Source organism: Physeter macrocephalus, chromosome 18 (genome assembly GCF_002837175.3).
Source record: "Physeter macrocephalus isolate SW-GA chromosome 18, ASM283717v5, whole genome shotgun sequence".
Lineage (NCBI taxonomy): Eukaryota > Metazoa > Chordata > Mammalia > Artiodactyla > Physeteridae > Physeter > Physeter macrocephalus.
In genome coordinates, this window is record NC_041231.1 from 9,787,437 (window position 1) to 9,809,457 (window position 22,021).

The following is a 22,021-nucleotide window of genomic DNA, read 5'->3' on the forward strand; positions in this document are numbered from 1 at the left end:
TTGGTGCTTCCCCGCGAGGCTGGGATGTCGCCCGTCTGCTAAGCCTACTTGGAAACTTAGTTCCGCAGAGCCCCCCAGCTATCCACGCGCTCTCCCCTGGCTCCCCTAGACTCCATCCAGAACTCGGGGCGTCCCATCCTTCCTGGCTTTCCTCCAGGCCCAGCTTAGGTTCTAGAGTTCTTCCTTCTCATTTTTTCTTTCAAACAATCTTCATTCATCACCTACCGGGTGCCAGGCGTTGTGTCAGGTGCTGGGGAAGCAGTGATACGGGAGCTGGGGGGAGGTGGGCGTTAACCAGAGGCGCACATGTGCCACTAAAGTCCTCTGGTGGGAGGTTCCTGGTGCCGCGAGTCACTAAAAACTCACCACCGTCAGCCGTGACTAGACGCGCGCTGGCGACCCTGCTCTGCTCCTCCAGTGAGTGGTCTGTTTCGTTCCCAGGACCCCTCACTCCACAAATCCCTACCCACGTGGGGATAAGCAGGAATCCTGGCGCGTACATTTCTGGTGTTAGTACAGTTGAGTATCGATGGTTTATAAAACTCTAGTCCTATTCTGGCTACAGAGCATTGGTAGTTAAAAGAGAGGCTGAGAATGTAAAGCGTTCCCTTCCGTGTAAAGCAGGATTGGAGCTGTGAGAATTCGAAGGAGGGGACCACTTCCTCGTGGGGAGGAAGTTGAGCTGTTTCTTAGGTTGTGGCTTATGTTACCCCCTGGTACTGCCCGTGGGTAGGTAGCTCACTGGGTTGCCCTTGAGCTCTGGAAGGTTTGGAAGGGCTGGAAGGCAGGGGGTATGAAATTCAGTTCAGAAGCCCCAGTGCGGTGGTCCTGATCCTCAGGGGTGGGGAGTGTGTCAAAATTACCTGGGGAGCTACTTTCAAACTAGTCTGAGTATAGTCGTTTCCTGGGTATAAATTCAAAATATGTCTTTCCGCCCCGCCCCCGGCCCCACCCCAGCTTTGCTCAATCAACTGCCAGATCCGGGGCCTGGCATTCATGGCTTTCAAGGCTTCGTGGGTGATTCTAACGCACAGCCAGGGTTGTAAACCTCTCTTCCAGTGAATGGATTTCTGGTGAGCCTATGATTGCAATGTCCTAACTAACAGAAACATCAGTAAATAACATCCAGAGGATGAGGACAAGGCCATGCTGGCAAATCCATCCTTGGAAAAATTGAATTGTTTGTGTTGTGAAAAGAATTTGATGGTACTGACTTTTCTTTGATTTAATCGAATATCTTCAACCAAAACATCTAATTCTGTTTTATGTTACTAAAATATAGCTGACTTGGTGAAAAAAATAAAATAAAATCTGAACCATCTGCTTGCTTTTTGAAGACCCTTTCTTCCCTCTTTGGTGATTTTAGGTCAGTAATTAATCCAGGAAACTTTAAATGTCTACTCCTATAGGCAGTGGGGCATATACAAAGAAAAGTAAGGCACAGACCTAACTTTAAAGAGATCACAGTGTGGTGAAGAAGATGAATTTGTTGAAAAAGTTTAGGGTACAGTTCTTACAGGTGCATGTTAACTTAACATTTGCCAATGCTCTAGTTTTCATACCTAGTTTTTATTCAGCTGCTTTTTGCAAATCGAGAGTGAAACTCGCCCCTGGCAAGATAAGTCATTGTAGACTTTAAAAACTCTTCTTATTTTTGGTTAAAAGTAAGACTCTGGGTAGAGTGGAAAATCACAGCTTCAGATCCCAGTTCTCCACTCTTTGTGTGAATTTGGACAAGCTTCTCAGCCTGATATGTTTCCTCATTTATAAAATGGTGAAAGTACCTCCCAGCATTGTTGTGAGGATTTAACAAGAAACAAGATACCTGAGAGAACCTAGTGCTCTGCCATGTGCCACGCCCAGCACGTAGTAAGTATCCTTTGTCTTTCTGTTCCTTCAGCTTGAGGAAATTGAAGACAGTAGGAAATTGACCTCTTGAGCTGTACCGGCCATCGATTACCTTGATTACATGACTAAGGGGGATGATTCTAACAGGGTCCGCTTAGATCACGGTTTCTTGGCAGCAGCATTACTGCTGTTTTGGTCCCAATAATTCTTCGCTCAGGGAGGCTGTTCTGTGCATTGTAGTGTCTTTGGCAGCATCCCAGGCCTCCATCCACTAGATGCCCGTGGTACTGCCAAGTTGTGACAACCAGACATTGCCAAAGGTCCCCTGGGTTGAGGGAAGCAAAATGGTTCTGTTTGAGAGCCAGTGGATTAGACCCTTTCCCCACTGTTTTGTGTGGTGAATCCTATCCCTCTGCCTCTTATGGGCGTTTAAATGTTTTTACTCTCGGTCAGAGAAGTGTGAAGTAAAACCACAGCAAGGCTGCTCTGTACCTACCATGTAGTAGGAATGAAAAGATGAAAAAGTGCTGGCAAGGGTATGGAGCAACCTAAAATCCCATAAACGGCTGGCAGGAGTATAATTGGTACAAATACTTTGGAAAACTATTTGACAGTATCTCCTCAAGCTGAATGTATGCTCACTCTATGACCTAACGTGTCTACTCAAGCTGAATGCATGCAACAGAAATGCAGTCCATGCTCAGCAAAGACAGAGACTAGAATATTTGTAGCAGCACTATTTATAATATCCTCCAGATAGAAACTACCTAAATGTCCATCAACTGTAGAATGACGTGTGGTCCATTAGAGCAATGGAATACTATACAGCCATGAAAAGGAATGATTTTCACCTTCACTTAAAAATAAGGATAACATTCATAAACATAATGTTAAGTGCAAGAATCCAGTCACATAAAGGTACATACCATATGATTCTATTTGTATTAAGTGGTCAAACTAATCTAATGCTCTTAAAAGTTAGGTTAGTAGTTCCCTCACGGGGGTAGTTACTGGAAGGGGGCACAGGTTGGGAGGAAGCATTACAGTTCTCTCTATTAAAAAACAGGTGTGTTGTCTGTTTTCTAGACTGGTTCCTAGTGGGTTGAAAGGGTGATTCTGGAGGTAGAAAAATGGTGCCTAATAAATGAAATACTGTGAAGGCAAATTGAACTGCTAGGTGAAGACTGAATCAGAAATTGGGACTGTCGGTGACATTGACCTTCAGATGTTAAATATCTAGGACTCTTCCTCCATTGGACTTCTGTTTTTACCGTGGCAGTAAGTGCTAGCCAACCTGGCAAGAATACGTCTGTGGATAATTATAATTGGTGAGAATGTGAATATCAGAGTAATATTTTATTTATGAAGGTTCTTTGAACAGGATTTACTGAACTGAATTGTCTGCAATAATGAAAACCACTAAAATAATCATTTTTGGTAATAAGGAAACATTTGTTTCAAGAATATAAGGCACTAGTTTAAAGCTAGTAAGTTAGAGTGTTTTGCAAGAGAGTTCTCCTTTCTTGGGAGTGTTAATTAATTATATTCCCTTCCCCAGTACTGATTTATTTAAAACATCAATCCTAGTCTGAACTTTTAAATGCTATTTTTATCTTAAATTCATGTTAGTAAAGCAGATTTCCTATTCACTCATTTGATATCAAGTGAATTGGTTTTGTTAGGATTTTTTTTAATTTTTGCAGAGCTTAATGAGAGTGGAACTGTTTGTTAAAAGATATTCACTGTGACTTTAAGTTAAATAAGAGGCTGATTGTGTTTGAACTCAGGTGAGAAATTAGGCAGTTTGCTTTCCCAAAATTGTCTTTGCAATTTAAAATTCACCCTTAGAGGGTGCTGTTGTATTGAAAGTTTAAATCTTTGCTTTGAAGAACCATTTTAAGTTTTTTAAAAAGTACATATATTTGTGTTAAAATCCCATTATATTATAGCACATAATCTAGTCATACTTAATAGAAGTTGAGAGTGTTTCAGCTTAGAAGTGTTACTATTTTATAAACAATAAAAGTCAAGACATACAGCTTAATGGCATTTGCTTTTGTGAAAAATTTGACCAAATACTGTAGTTTTCATCGTTATTTCAGTGTGAGCAACTCCAAGTTAGAGAAATAAGCAATGTTTTGTGATATATTTAGGAATTCTTTCCTTGATAGAAAATGTAAAAAGCACAGAGAACTTAATAGATATTCAGGTTTACATCCTTGATGCTTGAGGCGTTTGAAAATTGTTTTGTTTTGGTGTCTTCTTTGATCCAGCAGCTACACTGTTGAAGACCTACTGTGTGCCAAACAGTCTTTATAATCAGGTAGGGGAGAGATACATAAATCATCTCGTAGTCTGCCTTGTTTTAGAATTAAGTGCAGTGTAAACCTAAAATACAGTGGACTCATAAAGAGATTAATCCTAGCGAATGGGGTTCTTGTGCAAGGTGGGATTTTAGCTGAGCTTTTGAGGAGCCACGGAGCTTTGCATTCTAAACAATATTTAAAAGAAAAATTTCGTTCCTTAAGTCTTCTTTCTTACCACTCGGTCCTAAGTTTGTTTTCACTTAAACCCTCTTCTATGCTTTCCTTCTTTTACAACCTTGTCTTAGTAATTAAGATAATATAAAAAAGTGAGAGTGCCGTGACCAACGAAGTATTTAACAAACATTATCATCACCATTGTTAACGGTTACCGTTCCTATTATACTGAAGAATGTGCCTGTAGATTGCAGTGGGGTCTAGAGATGCTCTTCAACTTGGCACTTTTGCACATCCAACCTTTTGGTTAGCTGATAATGTAGATCAAGTTACAGTCAGACTTAACTTTCTTCCTTTGGTACGGTTTTTGATTATCAGTCACATATCAGGTTAAAGTGATTTGAAAAAATAAATGTGTGGTAAGGAGAAAAATAAACTTAAAAATGCAAGCTTTAGTTAAATATATTGGTTACTTCGCATCCTGGAAAGAAGAGGGCAGTTGAATCCATTGTGGGGGGACCGAGTAGCCCTGTAGGGTGATTTACCTTTTCTGGTGTCTGTGAAAAAATAATTGTTAGACTTAACATTAAAATATTCCTTGCTTGGCAAGTGTGCTAATGAAAGCATTTTATTTTGTTTCTTTATTTAAATTTTATTTATTTATGTATTTATTTGTGTCTGCGTTGGGTCTTTGTTGCTGCATGTGGGCTTTCTCTAGTTGTGTCAAGCAGGGGCTACTCTTCGTTGCCGTTTGTGGGCTTCTCATTGCGGTGGCTTCTCTTGTTGCGGAGCACGGGCTCTAGGCGTGTGGCCTTCAGTAGTTGGGGCGCACGGGCTTAGTTGCTCTGCGGCATGTGGGATCTTCCCAGACCAGGGCTCGAACCCGTGTCCCCTGCATTGGCAGGTGGATTCTTAACCACTGCACCACCAGGGAAGTCCCAGCATTTTATCTTTTAATAAGTGTCTCGAGGGTGATTTTGATCATTTGGCTTTTATGAAGCAGCTCACAGTTTTGCTGATTCTATTCTAAACTGGTAGTCAACTCTCTAGCAAGTAGAACCATTTAACCTAGCAATTAGCCTGGGCTTCCTGCTGTCATCATTTTGCCATCATTATTCCGCAAAGATGTTGAGACGCTGCCATAGTGAACATTTATGGAGCCCTTATTTTATACTGTGGGGAGCTTTATACCAAGAACTGAAGCTTAGTTTTCCTTTTCTCCAAAGCTTATGGTCTAGTTTGGGGAATTGTTACTAATACATGAAATAATTAGTAAATAATAGAAGACAAAAGCATATGCATACATGTCTACATTCTCTGAAAGTTTAAAGTACAGGGAGTTTCTCCTTGTAGACTGTTTTCCTTAGCCCCCCAGTTTTACTGAGATATAATTGACATACACCGCCATATTGTAGACTGTTCTTTAGGACAGATACCTCATTATAAACATCTTTAAATCTTACAGAGTTCTAAATAAATGTTCAGAATTTTTAAATCTTTAGCTGTTAAATCTAAATGAAAAGGACATATCACGGTGTTCAGAAAATTAGATATAAATGATCCATTGCTTATGCCTCACCAGGGCATATTTTCTCATATGTCCCTGCTTTTTAAAAAGTGAGGACCTTCCTTCACCCTCACATTGATTATATAAGGAATATGGTCTTTGCAGGTAAATTAGAAACACAGGAAAATGTAAAAAATGCCCACCCCTCCAAGATAGGCACTGTTAACATTTTGGTATGCTTTCCAATCATTTATTTATTTTTATTTATTTTTTTCCTTTTGACTTTTTCCTTTTCTTTATTTTTCCTTTTTTTTTAAAAAATTAATTTTTATTGGAGTATAGTTACTTTACAATGCTGTGCTAGTTTCTGCTGTACAGCTAAGTGAATCAACTATAGCTATACATATATCCCCTCTTTTTTGGATTTCCTTCCCATTTAGGTCACCACAGAGCATTGAGTAGAGTTCCCTGTGCTATACAGTAGGTTCTCATTAGTAATCTGTTTTATACACGGTGGTGTATATATGTCAATCCCAATCTCTCAATTTATCCCACCCTTCCCTTCCCCCTGGGTATCCATATGTCCGTTCTCTAAGTCTGTGTCTCTGTTTCTGCTTTGCAGATAAGTTCATCTGTATCATTTTTCTAGATTCCACATATAAGAGGTATTACACGATATTTGTTTTTCTCTTTCTGACTTACTTCACTCTGTATGACAGTCTCTAGGTCCATCCACGTCTCTGCAGATTGCACAGTTTCGTTCCTTTTTATGGCTGAGTAATAGTCCATTGTATGTATATACCACATCTTCTTTATCCTTTCTTCTATTGATGGACATTTAGGTTGCTTCCATGTCCTGTCTACTGTAAATGGTGCTGCAGTGAACATTGGGGTGCATGTATCTTTCTGAATTATTGTTTTCTCTAGTACAGTCTTTTAAATACATGTGTATCTATATTTCTTTCTGCATATGTGTGTATACTTATAAATACATAAGCAAAATTGGTGTTTCATGTACCTACTATTTTTATATTTGCTTGTTTTCATTTAACATATGTAGTTCCATTAGCATATGTTTTGAGTATATCATTTTCTCCTCTCATTATATTTTTTAGAAGGAATTATAATGGTTGCATGCTATTCTGTCATTGATATACCACAGTTTTCATGCATTCCCTTATTTTTGGACTTTTAGGTTTTCATATTTTCATTATTATAAATAGAAGCATGATAAGCATCTTTATGTAATTCTTTGACCAAATCTTATTATTTTCTTAAGGCAGAGTTCTAGAACTAGAGTCCAGAGCAAGGAAAGGATGTGGACATTTTCAGCACTACAGACAGCTTGATGTGTATGTTGACTGCTTTGTAGACAGGCATTGACTGCTTACACTTTTACTAGCAGTGACACAAATTCCAATGGCACCTCACCTCACCAGCATTAAATAAGATTGAAATGCTTTCTCTTTTTGTTAATTTGGCAGGTAGAGAATCACTTAATTTTTTTTACTTTGTATGTTTTCTATTTTTAATGAGGTTGAATAGGCTTGTTTTTAAGAAAAAAATTTAAAGTGTATTTATTTTATCTTTTATTTGTTTATATTTTTGGCCGTGCTGCCTGGCTTGCGGGATCTTCCCTGCGGCCAGGCTCGAACTTGTGCCCCCTGCAGTGGAAGTGTGGAGTCTTAACCACTGGTCCGCCAGGGAAGTCCCTCGAATGGGCTTTTTAAAACTGTATTGGCCATTTGTTTCTCATGTTCTTTGCTCATTTAAAAATAATTTAGATTAAGTTTTTTCTTATTTTCTATTTTTTAATGTTTATATACCAAGAACACTCATCCTTCATCCACCATAGTATATGTCACAAATATATTCTTCCGTTTTGTGTTTTGCCTCTCTACTTGGTTTTGGTGTTTTCAGATGTATGAAACATAAAATTTGTATATTCAGTCAAATTCTACAGTAGTTTCCTCTGTGACTTCTTTCTTTGATTTAATTCTTTTTCAGGCTTAGAAAATGTTTGCCTGGAACAAATTAGATAGTCTGAACATTTTCTTACAGTTTTTAAAGTTTTTACTCTATGACAATATCTGTTTCATTTTTCTTATTCTCTTCCCAGTTCCACCCCAGAAATGTTCTTTGCTTTATGTTTTATTTATTTATTTTATTTTATTGAGGTAGAGTTGATTTACAGTGTTGTGTTAGTTTCAGGTGTACAGCAAAGTGATTCAGCTATGTGTGTACATATATATATGTATATATATGACTCTTCTTCAGGTTCTTTCCCATATAGGTTATTACAAAATATCAAGTATAGTTTCCTATGCTATACGGTAGCTTTATGTTTTAAATATCTGATAGATCAAATTTCTTCATCCAAAAAAACCCAACTTTCTACCTGATTTTTTTTTTTTTTTTTTTTTTTGGTGGATAAAATTTAGAACCATCCTTCCAGTTTCCTTAAGAAGAATCCTGTTGGTAGTTTAGTTGTGACAGTGTCAGTCTGTGAATGAACTTGAGAAGCACTGACATTTTCCAGCACTTGGAGTTTTTCGGTGGCTATGTTGACCATAGCCTGAAGCCTGATCAGAATCTACATGAGTTTTCCTCAGATGTGAGGACTTGTGTCCCCAGATGATTCTGTCAGAATCCAGTTGGAGAGACATCGAGTTAGATAATCTGGTATGTGCCGGGAGTAGGGAGGGGGAGATGGAGAGTCTACCTTTGAGGTGTTTTCATCTTAGAGATTTTATTCAACAGGAATTTACTGATGGCCTACCGTGTGCCAGGCTCCTGCCAGACCAACGCTGCAGAGGTACAGAAGGCATAGCCCTTGCTCCTAAAGCCTGGACGTGCCTAGGATGGAAGCACGTCTGTGGGCAAATGACGGCACAGGCCTGGGAGTGAGGACTCAGAAGGACGGGGGTCCCACAGGACAAAGGAGACGTGTGCCAAGTCCTGAAGGAAGAATGAGTGTTTGCTGGGAGAGAGGCTGGAAAAGTCTTGCCCAAAGAGGGAACGTGTGCACTGAGACATGAAATAATTTGGTTTTCGAGAGTCACTGTAGGTAGTTCACTGCTTGAAGCGGAAGGTGGGCGATGTGGGGAGCTGTGATAGGATAGGTCCCGCCGCAGGGACTGGCTGCCCTGCGGAGTCCAGTCGGTGGGTGGGGCCGCGACCCTTCAGGGCGGGGCTTCTCAGACTGTCTGCCTGGAAGATTTACAGGACCTAAGATGATTCTGTCAAATTGCTATCAAAGTTTCTACCTGTTCACTCTCCTCGTCTGTAGCTCTAAGTAGGACCATAGTAGCGTCCAGATCAGTGGGAAACACGCAGTGGGGGCTGGGGATTTTGTTTTCCCACAGCTCATTGCAAACACAGGTCAAGGTGTACCTGTGGCCCTGTGTCCACATGGGTGGTTGCCTCCTGGAGACTGAAAACTACATTGTAAGTGACACTGAGTCATTAAAGGGAAGTTACTAAATATTTTACTCATATCGTTACCACTGGATTGTTTGGATCTGGTTAAATCGCTGTACTTTAAAAAGAAAACTTTCCTTCTCAAAGTAAGTTGTGTAAAATGAAGTATCTGAAGGCAGGTGATTTTCTTCCCTCTGAGATAAAAGCAGTGGTTCTCAATCTTGGGCGCATGCTAGAATCGCCTGGGACTCTTTAAAATCGATCCCAACACTGGGCCCCACCCCCTCAGATTATTTTGGGGTGCACCCACAGCCTCAGGGTTTTTTAAAAGCTGCACACTGATTCCAAGGTGCAGCCAGCTTTCTCCCGTATGGGGTGTGCTAATGACTCATAACGTTTTCTGATTGAGAACTTACGTCAAAGAATGTAGCACAGTAATTGTTCTCCACAACCAACTGGGTAACTGAATTTGAACCCAAACTATCACTTGAACTTGAATCTGTACCTAAAGGTATTAAGATTAAGCACAGTAATATATATTAGATGCTGTAAGAGTTTTCTTCTGACCCTCCCCGTCAAGTACCATCAAGTATTTTAATTACAATTGATGGTGTACATACCTTTCAGGATAGCTTATTCAGATTCTAGAATATGTAATCTAGCATTAATAAATAGCCTTGTAAATTAAAGCTTGTGAAATCTCGATTTTTCTGTTGCCTCCTTCAGCTGCTGCTATGCCAGTTACTACTGTTGCAGCAGGGACGGCAGCAGTATTGGGTGTTGTATTTATCTCCAAATAGGATTCAATTAGAACAACTTGTCATGAACATGCCTGTTACCCAAAGTGCAACTGCTAATCTTTTATCATATAAGCCCTTGAAATTATTTATCCAGTTCTTATTTTAGAGTATTACAATGTCAAGTCTTGGTCTACAGTATAGCACACCCCTTGGTATTTTCTAAATCTCCAAATAGCATACAATAGTATTAGTATAGAAACACCTCCTGTGGTGAATTACTAGTCTCTTCATGGTGCCAAAAGCTAGGTGCCACCTCCAAAGAGAAAACTATTTTTTTTCCCTTTATTTTGCTAGCGTGTTCTTCACGTGCTGAAGATTCTGAACTTTCAGTGATTTACTGATTCAGTAAATAGCTTTTAGGCACCACTTGTACTGGATATTGGAGATGTGAAGTTTAAGGCCCAAGTCCTTACAATAAGACGTGACATGGCGGCATGCTAGTCTGTTAGCCTCTAATACACAGATGGAACAGCTTTCCTATGTGCAAAATGAAAATAATTTTATCCCTCCCACCCGTCGTGTCAGGTAGGCTTTGTGTTTGGGATATGTAGTCTTACTTCCTTAATCTCTCTCTCTTTCTCTTTCTCTCTTCCTCTTCCCCTCCTTATTTTTTAGAAGGTTATAAGGGAATAACACGCTCTAAAAGTAGTTTTACCAACTATTTTGGGAGCCATATACTATTATTTAATCCTCTGAGCCCCAGTTTCCGCTGCTGTAAAAAGGTGATACCATCCCTGCCCTGTGTATGTGAGTTGTTATGAGAATTATGAGAGAAGTTATATGTAACATGACATCGAAATTTTAAATATACAGTTAAAGTGTAAATGGACCTTGTAAAACGACTTTTTAAAGGGGAGGAAGGAAAGAAAAGAAAAGAAATGTGTGGTATATGTACCACAGCAGAGCACTTTGGGTTTCTGAGACCCTAAAGTGAAGCTACACCAGAGTTAAATTCCATGGAAGTTTGCTTCCATGATGGATTTTTGACTTTGTACTCAGCTCCCGAAAAAGCGACTTCCTGGGTTTTCTCTTCCCTCCTCCGGTTTTGCAGCGGCAGGGCTGCTTCCTGTCAAGAGCAGCTCTGCCCCGGCCCCTCCTGCAGTCTCTCCACCTCCTCCTTCTCTTTCTTTCAAACGCTTAGTACATTTAGAGCCTGATCTTGTGCAGAAAACATCCCTGACATGTGAAGAGCCCCGGGGATTCAGTGAGCATGCTCCGCGCTCCCTCCCGCTGGGAAGAGGAAGCTCGTCCACATACGAGTCATTCCAGGCATAGTCGGCGTGTCAGCGCAGTGAACTCGCAGCGGGCTGTGAGCGGCGCGAGCGCGGCTTTGTCCTAGGAAATGGGCTTCGGGTTTTCCTTCCTTGCTCCTTTCTTACGTCGAAGAAAGACCCGTAAAGACTTCTGAAACGATTTTTAAACGCTCGATTGAGGATCCAGGACGTATACCGTCTGCCCACGAACCCTTGAAGGGTTTTCTGCAAGTTCGATTTTGTGTGCGTCTTTTTTTTTTTTTTTCACTTTTACTTTGTTTTGATCCGAGGCCGGGCCTCCGTCTTTGTGAAGTTTAAGAGAAGAGCCAGGAGCCTGCTCAGCACTAGTTGATTTTGGAAACGTACTTTTTCGGGGCGAAAGCAAAGAGCTGGTTTTCTGTGCTAGCCCAATAAATGCTATTTATGAAGATGGACCTGTTGAACTACCAGTACTTGGACAAGATGAACAACAATATCGGCATTCTGTGCTATGAAGGTAGATGTTCCCTTCTAGAAACTGCTACCCCATTGCTTTGGTCAAGGCCACTCCTCCTTTCCGGTTCTGATTGCCTTCTGTGCATTTTGTTCTCTTTCTTGAGACTTTAGGGTGTTTTGAAAGGCAAGCGGTTCTTAGGTACTGTTTTTCAGTACAAAGTTTGTTGTTTGTATCTTAGCCTTCAGGGGTTACAGTGGAGGGGGGGCTGCGGGGCGGGGGCGGGGAGGTGGTAAAATAGACATTGTTAAAAGTTTGCTTTATGCTTGCAACATACTAAGTCCTCGCATTTTAAACTCTTAAATTGTATTTCTTTTTTGATTTCTGTTGGTGTTTTCTTTAGAGGAGGAACTTCTGGACCCAAGTAAAAAGTTAAACATGCCAGGTTTTTTCTCTCTCTCTCTTTTTTTTTTGCTTTCATACTTATTTTAAACATACACTATCTATATACAGTATTTCTGTTGTAGTCCAACAGCCGACAAGAACTTTGGATTTTCATGTAGAGGGGAACAGAAAGTTACAGTGCATTTTTGTGTTCAAGAGCGATTGTCCCAAACAATGAAGAATTTTTCTATTCAGTTTTGGGGCCTGGCAGGGCACCCATGTCACAGAGCACAGACTGGCTCTTTGTCTGATTTCCCATTTCCTGTACAGCTCTGGGAGAGTTCTGACATTGAAGGATGTTCCCTCCACACTCCCGTCCCTTGTGGAAGTGATTGCACAAGCCACCAACCAGAAAGCTAAATTAAAAAAAAAAAAAAACAAAAAAAACCTCTGAAATCTTATCATTTATTACCTCCTACTAAACCATGAGGTATTTCCCCACTGCCCTTGTAGTATTTCAAGCTGTCTCTATTAGTAGTAAGAAGCGAAAAGGGAATTTCTTAATGCAACATTATCTACGTGCGATTTGAAAAAGTGGTAATGGTCTGAGCCTGAGTAGCCGGAGACACATCTCCGGGGGAATTCAGCTTGGCAGGGGAAGTGTTTTTTGTTGTAACCACATACAAATCAAGGAGACATCTCCCATCTGATTCAGCAGGAGAAGTTTCCATGTCTCTGCCTATAGTGAACTGAACATTGCTCTAGAAAAAGAAAACATGGAAGAAACTTGGGAGGGTGAGCCGATCCACTTGTATGTTTCGTGTAAAAACTTTAGCCCTGTTGCCCAAGCAGTTAAAAACTTAACCTTTCCCCTTCAAGGAAAAATCTCATTCTTATTGTTTTTTATTTAACTTTGTGGATAAAAATCTCGTATTTAAAGTAGTCTTTTTTTTTTTTTTTTTAATCCGACTTGTTCCAGGAATGCGAATGTTGGTGAATTGCTTTCTTTGAATCTGCTGCTTTAGGTATCATCTTGCTTCTAAAGTCACTCATTTAAAAGGCAGACTTTTTTTTTTTTAACATCTTTATTGGAGTATAATTGCTTTACAACGTTGTGTTAGTTTCTGCTGTACAACAAAGTGAATCAGCTATATGTATGCATATACTCCTATATCCCCTGCCTCTCAGCCTCCCTCCACCCTCCCTATCCCACCCCTCTAAGTGTCATAAAGCACTGAGCTGATCTCCCTGTGCCATGCGGCTGCTTCCCACTAGCTATCCACCCTATGTTTGGTAGTGTATATATGTCCATGCCACTCTCTCACTTCATCCCAGCTTCCCCTTCCTGGCCCCCCCGCCGCCACCCCCGTGTCCTCAAGTCCGTTTTAGAGTGGTCTAAGCGGCAAGCCACCAGGCGTGTTTCCTGTGAAATTAACATTGCAGTTAGTTTAAAAGAATTTTTTTTCAGTGAACAAGAAACTGAAAACTTTTAAGGCACTTTCTGTTGGATTGTCTTTGTCATTGAGTAATAAGATATTTTCAAAATAAAACGAAGCATAATAATCAGCCTGAGAGAGGAATATAAGGATTATTAGGAAATTGATACCACATTAATTTTTTATGTCTGCAGGTGGTGAGGAAAAGCTTACGGAAAGCTTGTCCCGGTTGATCTGTTGTTTAGTAGGTACCATACACGAGAGTGGTCTTCTAGGCTCCCTCCTTAATGGGGAGGAAGAAACTTTGATTCTGAAAGTTGAGTAGATGTGTGGGATGATGTGCTGTAGTCTGTTTGGTTTAAACATCTGCTGCTCTTTTCCTTATTATGAAAGTTAACATTATTTTAACACCAAAATAAATACACAGGAAATGAAGAAAAGCACAGCAAAATCTGAGTGGTGTTTATAGTGGGTTGTTTATGTCCTAGTGGTTTTCTCAGTGTAAACATTGCACACATCTGCTCTGAACTCAAAAGGGTGTTTAGAAGATGGGCTTAAATCTTAGATGGGATTTTTTTTGGGGGGGGGGGTAAGAAAAGTTGGAATAGTTATTGTTCCTTTTAAGTCCAACACTTTGAGAATATTCGTATTAAATCGGTCAGCTCACCAGCATTCCAGGGAAGTTATTTGGAAAATGGAATGTACAGTTGGTGGGCAGTGTTTGATTTCACTTAGGGCCCAGGCATGTTTCACGTCTCTTAAAAATAAGGGACAAAATAGCTTTCTGAATTTTTAGTTTTAAGAAGGTAAGATGTTGCCAGTTAATTATTCTCTAGGTTAGTTGTACTGTTTTCCTTATTTGTGTTAGAGCTCTACTCCACAAAATAAACCATGTGTCTGCACCATCTTTCCTCACCCTCTCTAGGAACTTATACACAAGTAGGTCTTTTTTAGCCAATTATCTCATAGCATACAAGGTCTTCCTAAAACCCCACATTTAAGGTAGACTCCACATGGCTTAGATATGGACTCTCTGCTTGGTGTCTGCTCCTGACTTTCACCATAGAAATCCACAAGCATAAATGGAAAGAGAATTAAGGAAAAAAATGAACCACAAATAGATTTGGGGTGGGGACCTGTTGGGATAGGAGAAGATGATTGGCAAAGGGCAGGAAGAATCTGCGTTTGGCTAACTTATGGAAACTAATTACCTTCATTGGTGATAAGCCAATTAGCAGAGCTCTGCTTGGGTATTAATGTGTCTTGTCAAAAATCTCTGGTTTATTACTGAAATTCTCAACAGTTAGCCAGTTCATCATTCGTCACCCTTCCTACTGTATGTTCAAATTATACCCACTTGAATCCCAGTTTTGCCTCTGTCTCCTTGAAAAGGAGCCTTCATTTTTTCCCCTCTGAACTCCTGAGAATGCGCCACTAGTAGACCAAAAGCCTCATGAAGGCGGGGCTTTGTCTTGGTCACTGTATCCCTGAGTCCTGGCACAGTGCCTGGTGTGGCTCTCGGGAAGTGGTGGACTCAGAAATCAATGAAATCTCTCTGTCGGCAGCTGTAGTCGCTACTGTGTAATTTAGCACTTAATTTTATACTGTCTCATGTTCTCTAATTATCTAATTATTGCAGAGCTATCCAGGGCCTTAGATATAGCTAATGCATTTGCCTTGTTTTTGCCAAGAAAACTGAGACCTAGAGAGGTAAATTGTCTGTCCAAGTTTATTCAGAAAGTTTGCAACAGAACTGAATTGAGGAACAAAGTGGTTGCAGTTAGTCTGTGATTCTTCTATACCATACCACCTCTGTAAAATTATTTGATGTCTTGCCTCCTTAATTAATCATCACCTCCTTGATGTTAGGGGCCATGCTCTGTCCCGGGGACCTTCACAGCCCGCAGCACAGGGACAGCATCTTGGATCACGATGCATAGTTGAGTCTGACCTGGATTCTTCTTTGCTCTGAAACCAGTTGTTGGTCTAGGTTCCCAAACTGTTGTGATAATCAGGAAAGATGGTAATCAGGGCTCTAGGCGAGTAGCGAGTAGCGTCCTCGGAATTCGCTTTCCTTGCTCCTCTGGCACGTAGCTTTGCTTAACTTTGCTCTGACTGCAGGGGAGGAGGCCCTGTGCAGATGCCAGCCACAGAGAGTTTCCTTAAGGGACCAGGGAGCTGATTCGACCGTGGACTTTTCTCAAGATGGCTGATAGTTCTATTTACATAATTACTTAGTGCTGAAAACTTAGGTCCTAATAAATGTACTCATGGTTGGCCGTGGCTTTAAGCTGCTGTTAGTGATACTTTAATTATGGGTTAAGAGCCATTAAGGTGTAATTTGGTAGAAGAATTCTCCCCTTTTAATTTAATGGTGTGATTTATATTGGGAGAAAGGGAAGAATAGATTGTATCTTCAGCTCTTCTGAAAGCTTAAGAGAAGAGCATTATAAGTTCCTGGACTTTTAGAGTTGGTCATTGTTTCAGAACTTAATTATCACTTGTTTCATCACAGGCTACATGTAAATTAATTTTCTGGAATTGAAAGGAAAATGTACACAACAAGGGTGGTGGAGTCCAGTGAGACCCTGGCTAGGGATGTGAGCAAGGCCTGTGCCTGGCTGACGGATTTCTTTTGTTTTCTGCCAGTTTAACCAGCAGCAGTTTAATGGAGTCCTGGTTTCATTGTTCTTTGTCTAATGAGCTCAGAGGCTTCAGGAAACTTAGGAGTGTCGGGTGCTAGTGAGTTGAAAAGGGCACCGAGCAGAGCCGTTTTGTACTGGCTGTATTCTGTCCGCAGCCCCGAACATCAAGTGACCAGCTCTTCACCCAGGGGTGAGGCAGAATATCTGCAGCTGTTTTGCTGTGGAAATTCATTTTACTGTAGCTTTTAATTTGTAGGAGAGGGTCGGGAGTGAGGGGGGCAGGGTGGGGGAAGGAGAGATGGAGGGGGGGGAGGGGGGAGAGGAGGAGAGGTTGGGAGGAGCTTGGTTAATAAAACAAGCCCAGGTGAACCCAAGAGCTCTCCTTCGAGGACCTGGCCAGTATGTATTGCTTCTGTCTACAATTTGGGAGGGGAGGTGGGATTATCCCCTCCTTCCTTCCGGCTCCCCTCCCTTGTTTCTCTACCCTTTTCTGGAAGGATTATTTTACTTGGCTGTTTCTTGGAACCTACACCAGCTTTGTTTTGGAAGGCGGATTTCTCTTCCTTCCTCCTCACTTCTCTAACGTCCGCAGGGCCTTCAATTCCTAGGGTGTTTGGATTCCTCGCTGTGAAGGAAGATTATTTTAAAAACACACTGTAAGATATGAAGAAATTCCCCCTCTGCATGTGAGGAGATTCAATACCTCTCCTTAATAGTTTGGTTCTGCTTTATTGTGAGGATGTTACAGAAAACTGGGTTTTGTCGTGAAGAAATTAGATCCAGATTTAGCACTTCTGCATGTACACAAAGATGTAAAATCAGTCTTACCAGGGATTGTTTCTGACTGTATCTGTTTTATCTCTCTGTATCTGCACATTTATTCCGTGACTGTTTATATTTAGCGGTATCTATGTATATACTGGGCTCCTTGGAGCTGAGCTCCAGCCTTCCTCAGCAGCGTCAGTTTGTCTTACAAAATAGTCCCTCTCCCTTTTATTTTTTAATGAACTCATATATCAGCTCCCCCCGCCCCACCCCGGCCCCGAAAAAACTTCAACTGCTTTATTTTAAAAGCAGAGTCTGAAATTTTTATTTTCTCTCTTTTGCTGTCTTTCTCTCTGCCTTCCTGAATGTTACACGTTCTACTAAGTTCTAAGGGATTATCGCCATCAGTTTGCTTTCTTATCTTGCCTTTTCTGCATTTTCTTTCTTAGAATTCTGTAGATTGTTTTAATTTCAGGGTATTGTATACAGGATATGTTTTAATCCTAACAATGTGAATCGCTGCTAGTTGAAAGAATGTTTATTTATGCTAAATAAAATGGAAAATCCATTCTGAAAGTTGTGTTTAATTTGTGGCTATTTATATGATCTTTTCTGAACTCTTAACATTTCACCCATCTGTTTGCAAAGAAGTCTGTAAACATAACAACCTGAAAAATATTTAGTAAGTGATTGGAGAAGACTCGGTACTGTGCTTTTGTAACCCAGTATCCATTCTCTTAAACGTGTATGGAATGCCTCTGCTGTGCTAAGGAATGTGTTAGGTCTTGGGTTCTTGGGTTGATCTTTCTGTCTGTGTCTGTCTGTCTCTCTCTCTGAACATTTTTTATTATGAAACATATCATATAGACATAAAAGTACATAAAACATACGTGTAATTTATAGTTAAAAAATAATCAACCTTGTAATCATCACCAGGTGAAGAAGTATTCAATCGCCTCCTTCGGGTATTGTCTCCCAGTCAGGATTCCTCCTGACCCCAAGAGGGCGTTGCAGTTGTAACTTGCTTTTCTTTATACGTTTACTACCTATGTGTGCTATTCTAGACAAATTAGCTTAATTTTGTCTGGTGGGTTTTTTTTGTTCTTTTGTGGTTTTTTTTAGCCCTATATAGTTGGAATTATCCTGTAAGTCTTCTCTGTGCCTTGTTTATGAGATCTTTTAAAGTAGTGGCCATGTCCTAAGAGGTTTTCTTCTCCATATGAAGCCTGCTTCTCGGGTTGGGGGTGGCTTCACCCTGGAACTTTCGCGGATGTCCCAGCCTCCCTTTTCACTCACCTGCTGCTCCCCTGTTAACAGACGTGGTGTTGCTTTGGTCTGAACTTTTTTTTCAGTCAGTATTTTGGTCACAGCCTTCACCACTGTTAAAGCCCACCAGCATCCATGTGTAATGGAAAATTGTGTGTTAGAAAAATTCTGCCCAGCACGGATGTAGAGAACAAACCTATGGACACCAAGGGGGGGGGGGAAGTGGCGGGGGGATGAGGGGGTGGGTTGAATTGGGAGATTGGGATTGACGTGTATACGCTGATGTGTATAAAATGGGTAACTAATAACAACCTGCTGTATAAAAAAATAAATAAAATAAAATTCAAAAAAAAATTCTGCCCAGTTTCGGAGAGCGCAGAACTGGGAGTGCGCAAACCACCTATGGACACCAAGGGGGGGGAAGTGGCGGGGGGATGAGGGGGTGGGTTGAATTGGGAGATTGGGATTGACGTGTATACGCTGATGTGTATAAAATGGGTAACTAATAACAACCTGCTGTATAAAAAAATAAATAAAATAAAATTCAAAAAAAAATTCTGCCCAGTTTCGGAGAGCGCAGAACTGGGAGTGCGTGGGGGGAGGACGCTTCTGGAGATACATAGGTTAATTAGGGCCTGAACAGAAACTTTAGTTGTGCATTAATGAGCAGTTTGCTTAAAGGCTGAGACTTGTTACAAGTCAACTTTGTCGCAGCGCCAGGTTTCTTTGGATGGTAATCCAGGGACTTTTAGATATACAGAAAAAGCTTAAATTGTTTGTTCCAGTACTCAAACAGTACTCTACATTGTATAGAGATGGCGGCTGGAGAGCAACAGAGAGCTGCAACAATAGTCGGCCTTAGGCACCATCTAAAATTATGAATGAAGAAGGATCATCCGTATGTATCACTCTTGGTGTTTATTTTATATCTGTTTTGCATGAAAAGAGTTGCCTGTTAATTCTTCTTGGCTAATGATTAGATTTTAATAGAGTGAATTCCAGAATTTAATGGTTTGATGCAGATGCTTTCTGCTGAGCAGTTGAGCCCAGTGTTCACATTCCCTCACCTTCTGCTGGACAGAGCCTGTGCTGTTTCCCTGTTAACAGTGGAGGGAGTGATGAGTGCAGATTTCTGCATGTTTTCCCCCCTTTGAAAACAAACACATCTTCCATGATGTGGCAGCCCTATTAAAGTGACAAGGGATTAATTTAAAATTTTATTTCATTGTCGGCAGCTTTCTCCTGTACCCATTTTCTCCCTTTCTTACTAGGCGTGTCCTTTTAAACTATTGTTTTTTCGATGAGCAACTGATAAGCTACTGGCTGACCCCACAGAGAACCTGTGTTTTATTTCCCTGCTGAAAAGCTCTGACCTCTTTGCCAGTGCTTAAAATCACCCAGGAGAGATTTGGGTAGCTTTTTAAAGAAATATGTAATAGCAGCTGTAGTACCAGGCTTGAAGTTCTATTGAGTGGAGGGTAAAAGGGATGGAAAATAGTAGTCATTCTCGGTGTGAAACCTATGTAAAGTTTTGTAACACTGCCCCAGTGAATTCCCAATTGGGAACAGTTACCACCAATTTCTGGAGATGATGATGGAGCCCTTTTTCTGTTAGAGGCTTTATTTCAGTAAAGAGAGGGGAGCGGTAGAGTGAAGTAGAATTCCAGGGCTAACAGCAGACATCACGTATTGCTCTTAGGGTCCAATAATAAATATAACACATAAATATATATATAATGTATATATATATATAAATATATTTTTACATATTCTCTCTGTATAAATATATAAAATACACACACACATACACACATGTGTGTACCATACATGGTTTTATATTTTGTTCGACAGAGAAAGAGAGAGAGCCTTCTTGTAGAGTTGGAAGAATCCTTATATACCATTTAAGGAGAAAATAGTGGAACCACCACAATCTCCTTGGCTTTCCTGCCTGCAGGCTGTTCAGAATCTGACTCCACCCTTCTTTCCTTTCCCCTAGGCTCAGTGAAAGGCTGGTTCTTCTGTTTATCCTCACAAGTCCCTACCCTCTGGCCTCAGGGACTTATCAGTGATTGGATTCTTTTCTGATTTCCTTCCTTCCTCTTCTTGGGTCTTTCTCCTCATCACGTGCTTACGCACAAGTCTCTCCCAACTTAAAAACAAAAACTAACCCATCTCTAAACCTTGTGTTCCCTTTTTACCTATTAGAGCTCTTTTCCTTGCCATCCAGGTTATCGGAAGCAGGTCAGTGTTCTCTGTTTACCTCTGTCCATTCGCTCCTCATTTCACTGTCATCTGATTTCTGTTCCCATGACTCCGTTGAAATTGTTTTGGACAAGGTCACTAAATGTTACCCTCGTGGCACGTTCAGTGGACACTTGTTAGTCCTTAGTTGAGTCTCTGTGCCCGTGGTGCTGACTCCTTCCAAATTTTTAAAATTCTTACATCCCTTGGCTCAAAGACTTATCGGGTCCCCACTCCATCGTGAACTGAACGAGGTGCTGTGCGCAGCACCAGCAGGGGCTTTATGTGCTCCTGGGGGTGGGTAGGAGGGTATATAAGAGGGAGGCAGGCTGATAAACATTTGTTCTTAGCTTGAGAATAGATTGGAAGGAAATAGGGGAAATAGGAGAGGGCGTGACTGTGCAATGCTTTGGGCAAGAGGTGGTGGAAACCCAAGTCACAGCCGTGGTAGTGGAGGAGAAGGGGGTGGATTTTAGAGATGTTTGGAGAGAAGACTGAAGGGCGTGGTTCTGGATGGGAGCAGGGGAAGAGGCAGATGACGGGGAGGACAGTGAGGCTGCTTCCCCAGCTTCCGGCTTGTCCACATGGAGGGACGCTGCTGCCATTTGCAGAGACGGGAAACACGGGGGGAAGACTGGCTTCTGTGGTGAGATTGTGAGTTTCATGAGTTTAGTTTTGGGCATGTTGAGTTGGAAGGATCTTTGAAATTTCAAAGGAGAGATAAGTATTAGAAAGTTGAGTATATGGGTCTAGAGCTCAGAGAAGTGGCCGCTGCGGGAGATAGTAATTTGGGACAGAGAATAAGAATGGTCACCTAGGAACAAAGACTAGAATAAGAAGTTGAAGAGGTCCTAGGAACTCTTCTCTTAGTCAGGTCTCCGTGGGTTTTCTTCATTATCACTAAAATAACCGCATCACTGACCCCACCTCTCATCACGTTCCCTCTGGGCCTTGGTCTGTAACATCACGGATGCGTCATTCCTCACGTACCCCTCCACCCTCATCCCCCACTACTCCGTCGCCCACGTCATGTCTCCCATCGCTCCTTCACCTACACCTGCGGTCCAGACACACCCGACTCCTTCCTTCCAGTGAGCCGTGGCCTCTTCCTGAAATTCCACCTCTTCTTTCTCATGACTCCTGTTAGCCTCTCCCTCACGGGCAGAGGCTTCTTCTGGAAAGTGACCCTCTTCACCCCTACCTTCTTGGCAGGGTTAGCTGTTGTGTTTGTGTTTGCACGGTGTGCCACGTGTGCTTCTGTCACAGCATTTGTACTCGCCTGTCTGCCTTGCTGTAAGCTCTGGGAGGGCCAGGCCTTTGTCTTTCGTCTCTCTGTTCTTAGCATCAAGCACCGTGGTGTCTGCTTATGAGTGAATCCACTCCACTGTCTTCCTTTTTTTTTTTTTTTTTTAACATTTTTATTGGAGTATAACTGCTTTACAATGGTGTGTTAGTTTCTGCTTTACAACAAAGTGGATCAGTTATACATATACATATATCCCCATATCCCCTCCCTCTTGCGTCTCCCTCCCACCCTCCTTAT

General features: G+C 41.3%; 1 protein-coding gene across 2 annotated transcripts in view; it reads left to right on the forward strand.

The window, feature by feature from the left end:
• Nucleotides 1-22,021, forward strand: part of VGLL4 (vestigial like family member 4) — a 147,849-nt gene that overhangs the window by 70,564 nt on the left and 55,264 nt on the right. The window contains exon 1 of one of the 2 annotated variants that reach the window (XM_028478749.2): nt 11,231-11,804. The exons of the other annotated variant lie outside the window; for it this stretch is intronic. Coding sequence (XP_028334550.1) covers nt 11,723-11,804 — 82 coding nt within the window. The 5' untranslated portion in view covers nt 11,231-11,722. Of the gene's footprint in view, nt 1-11,230; nt 11,805-22,021 lie in introns of those variants that run through there. 2 annotated transcript variants of the gene reach the window in all.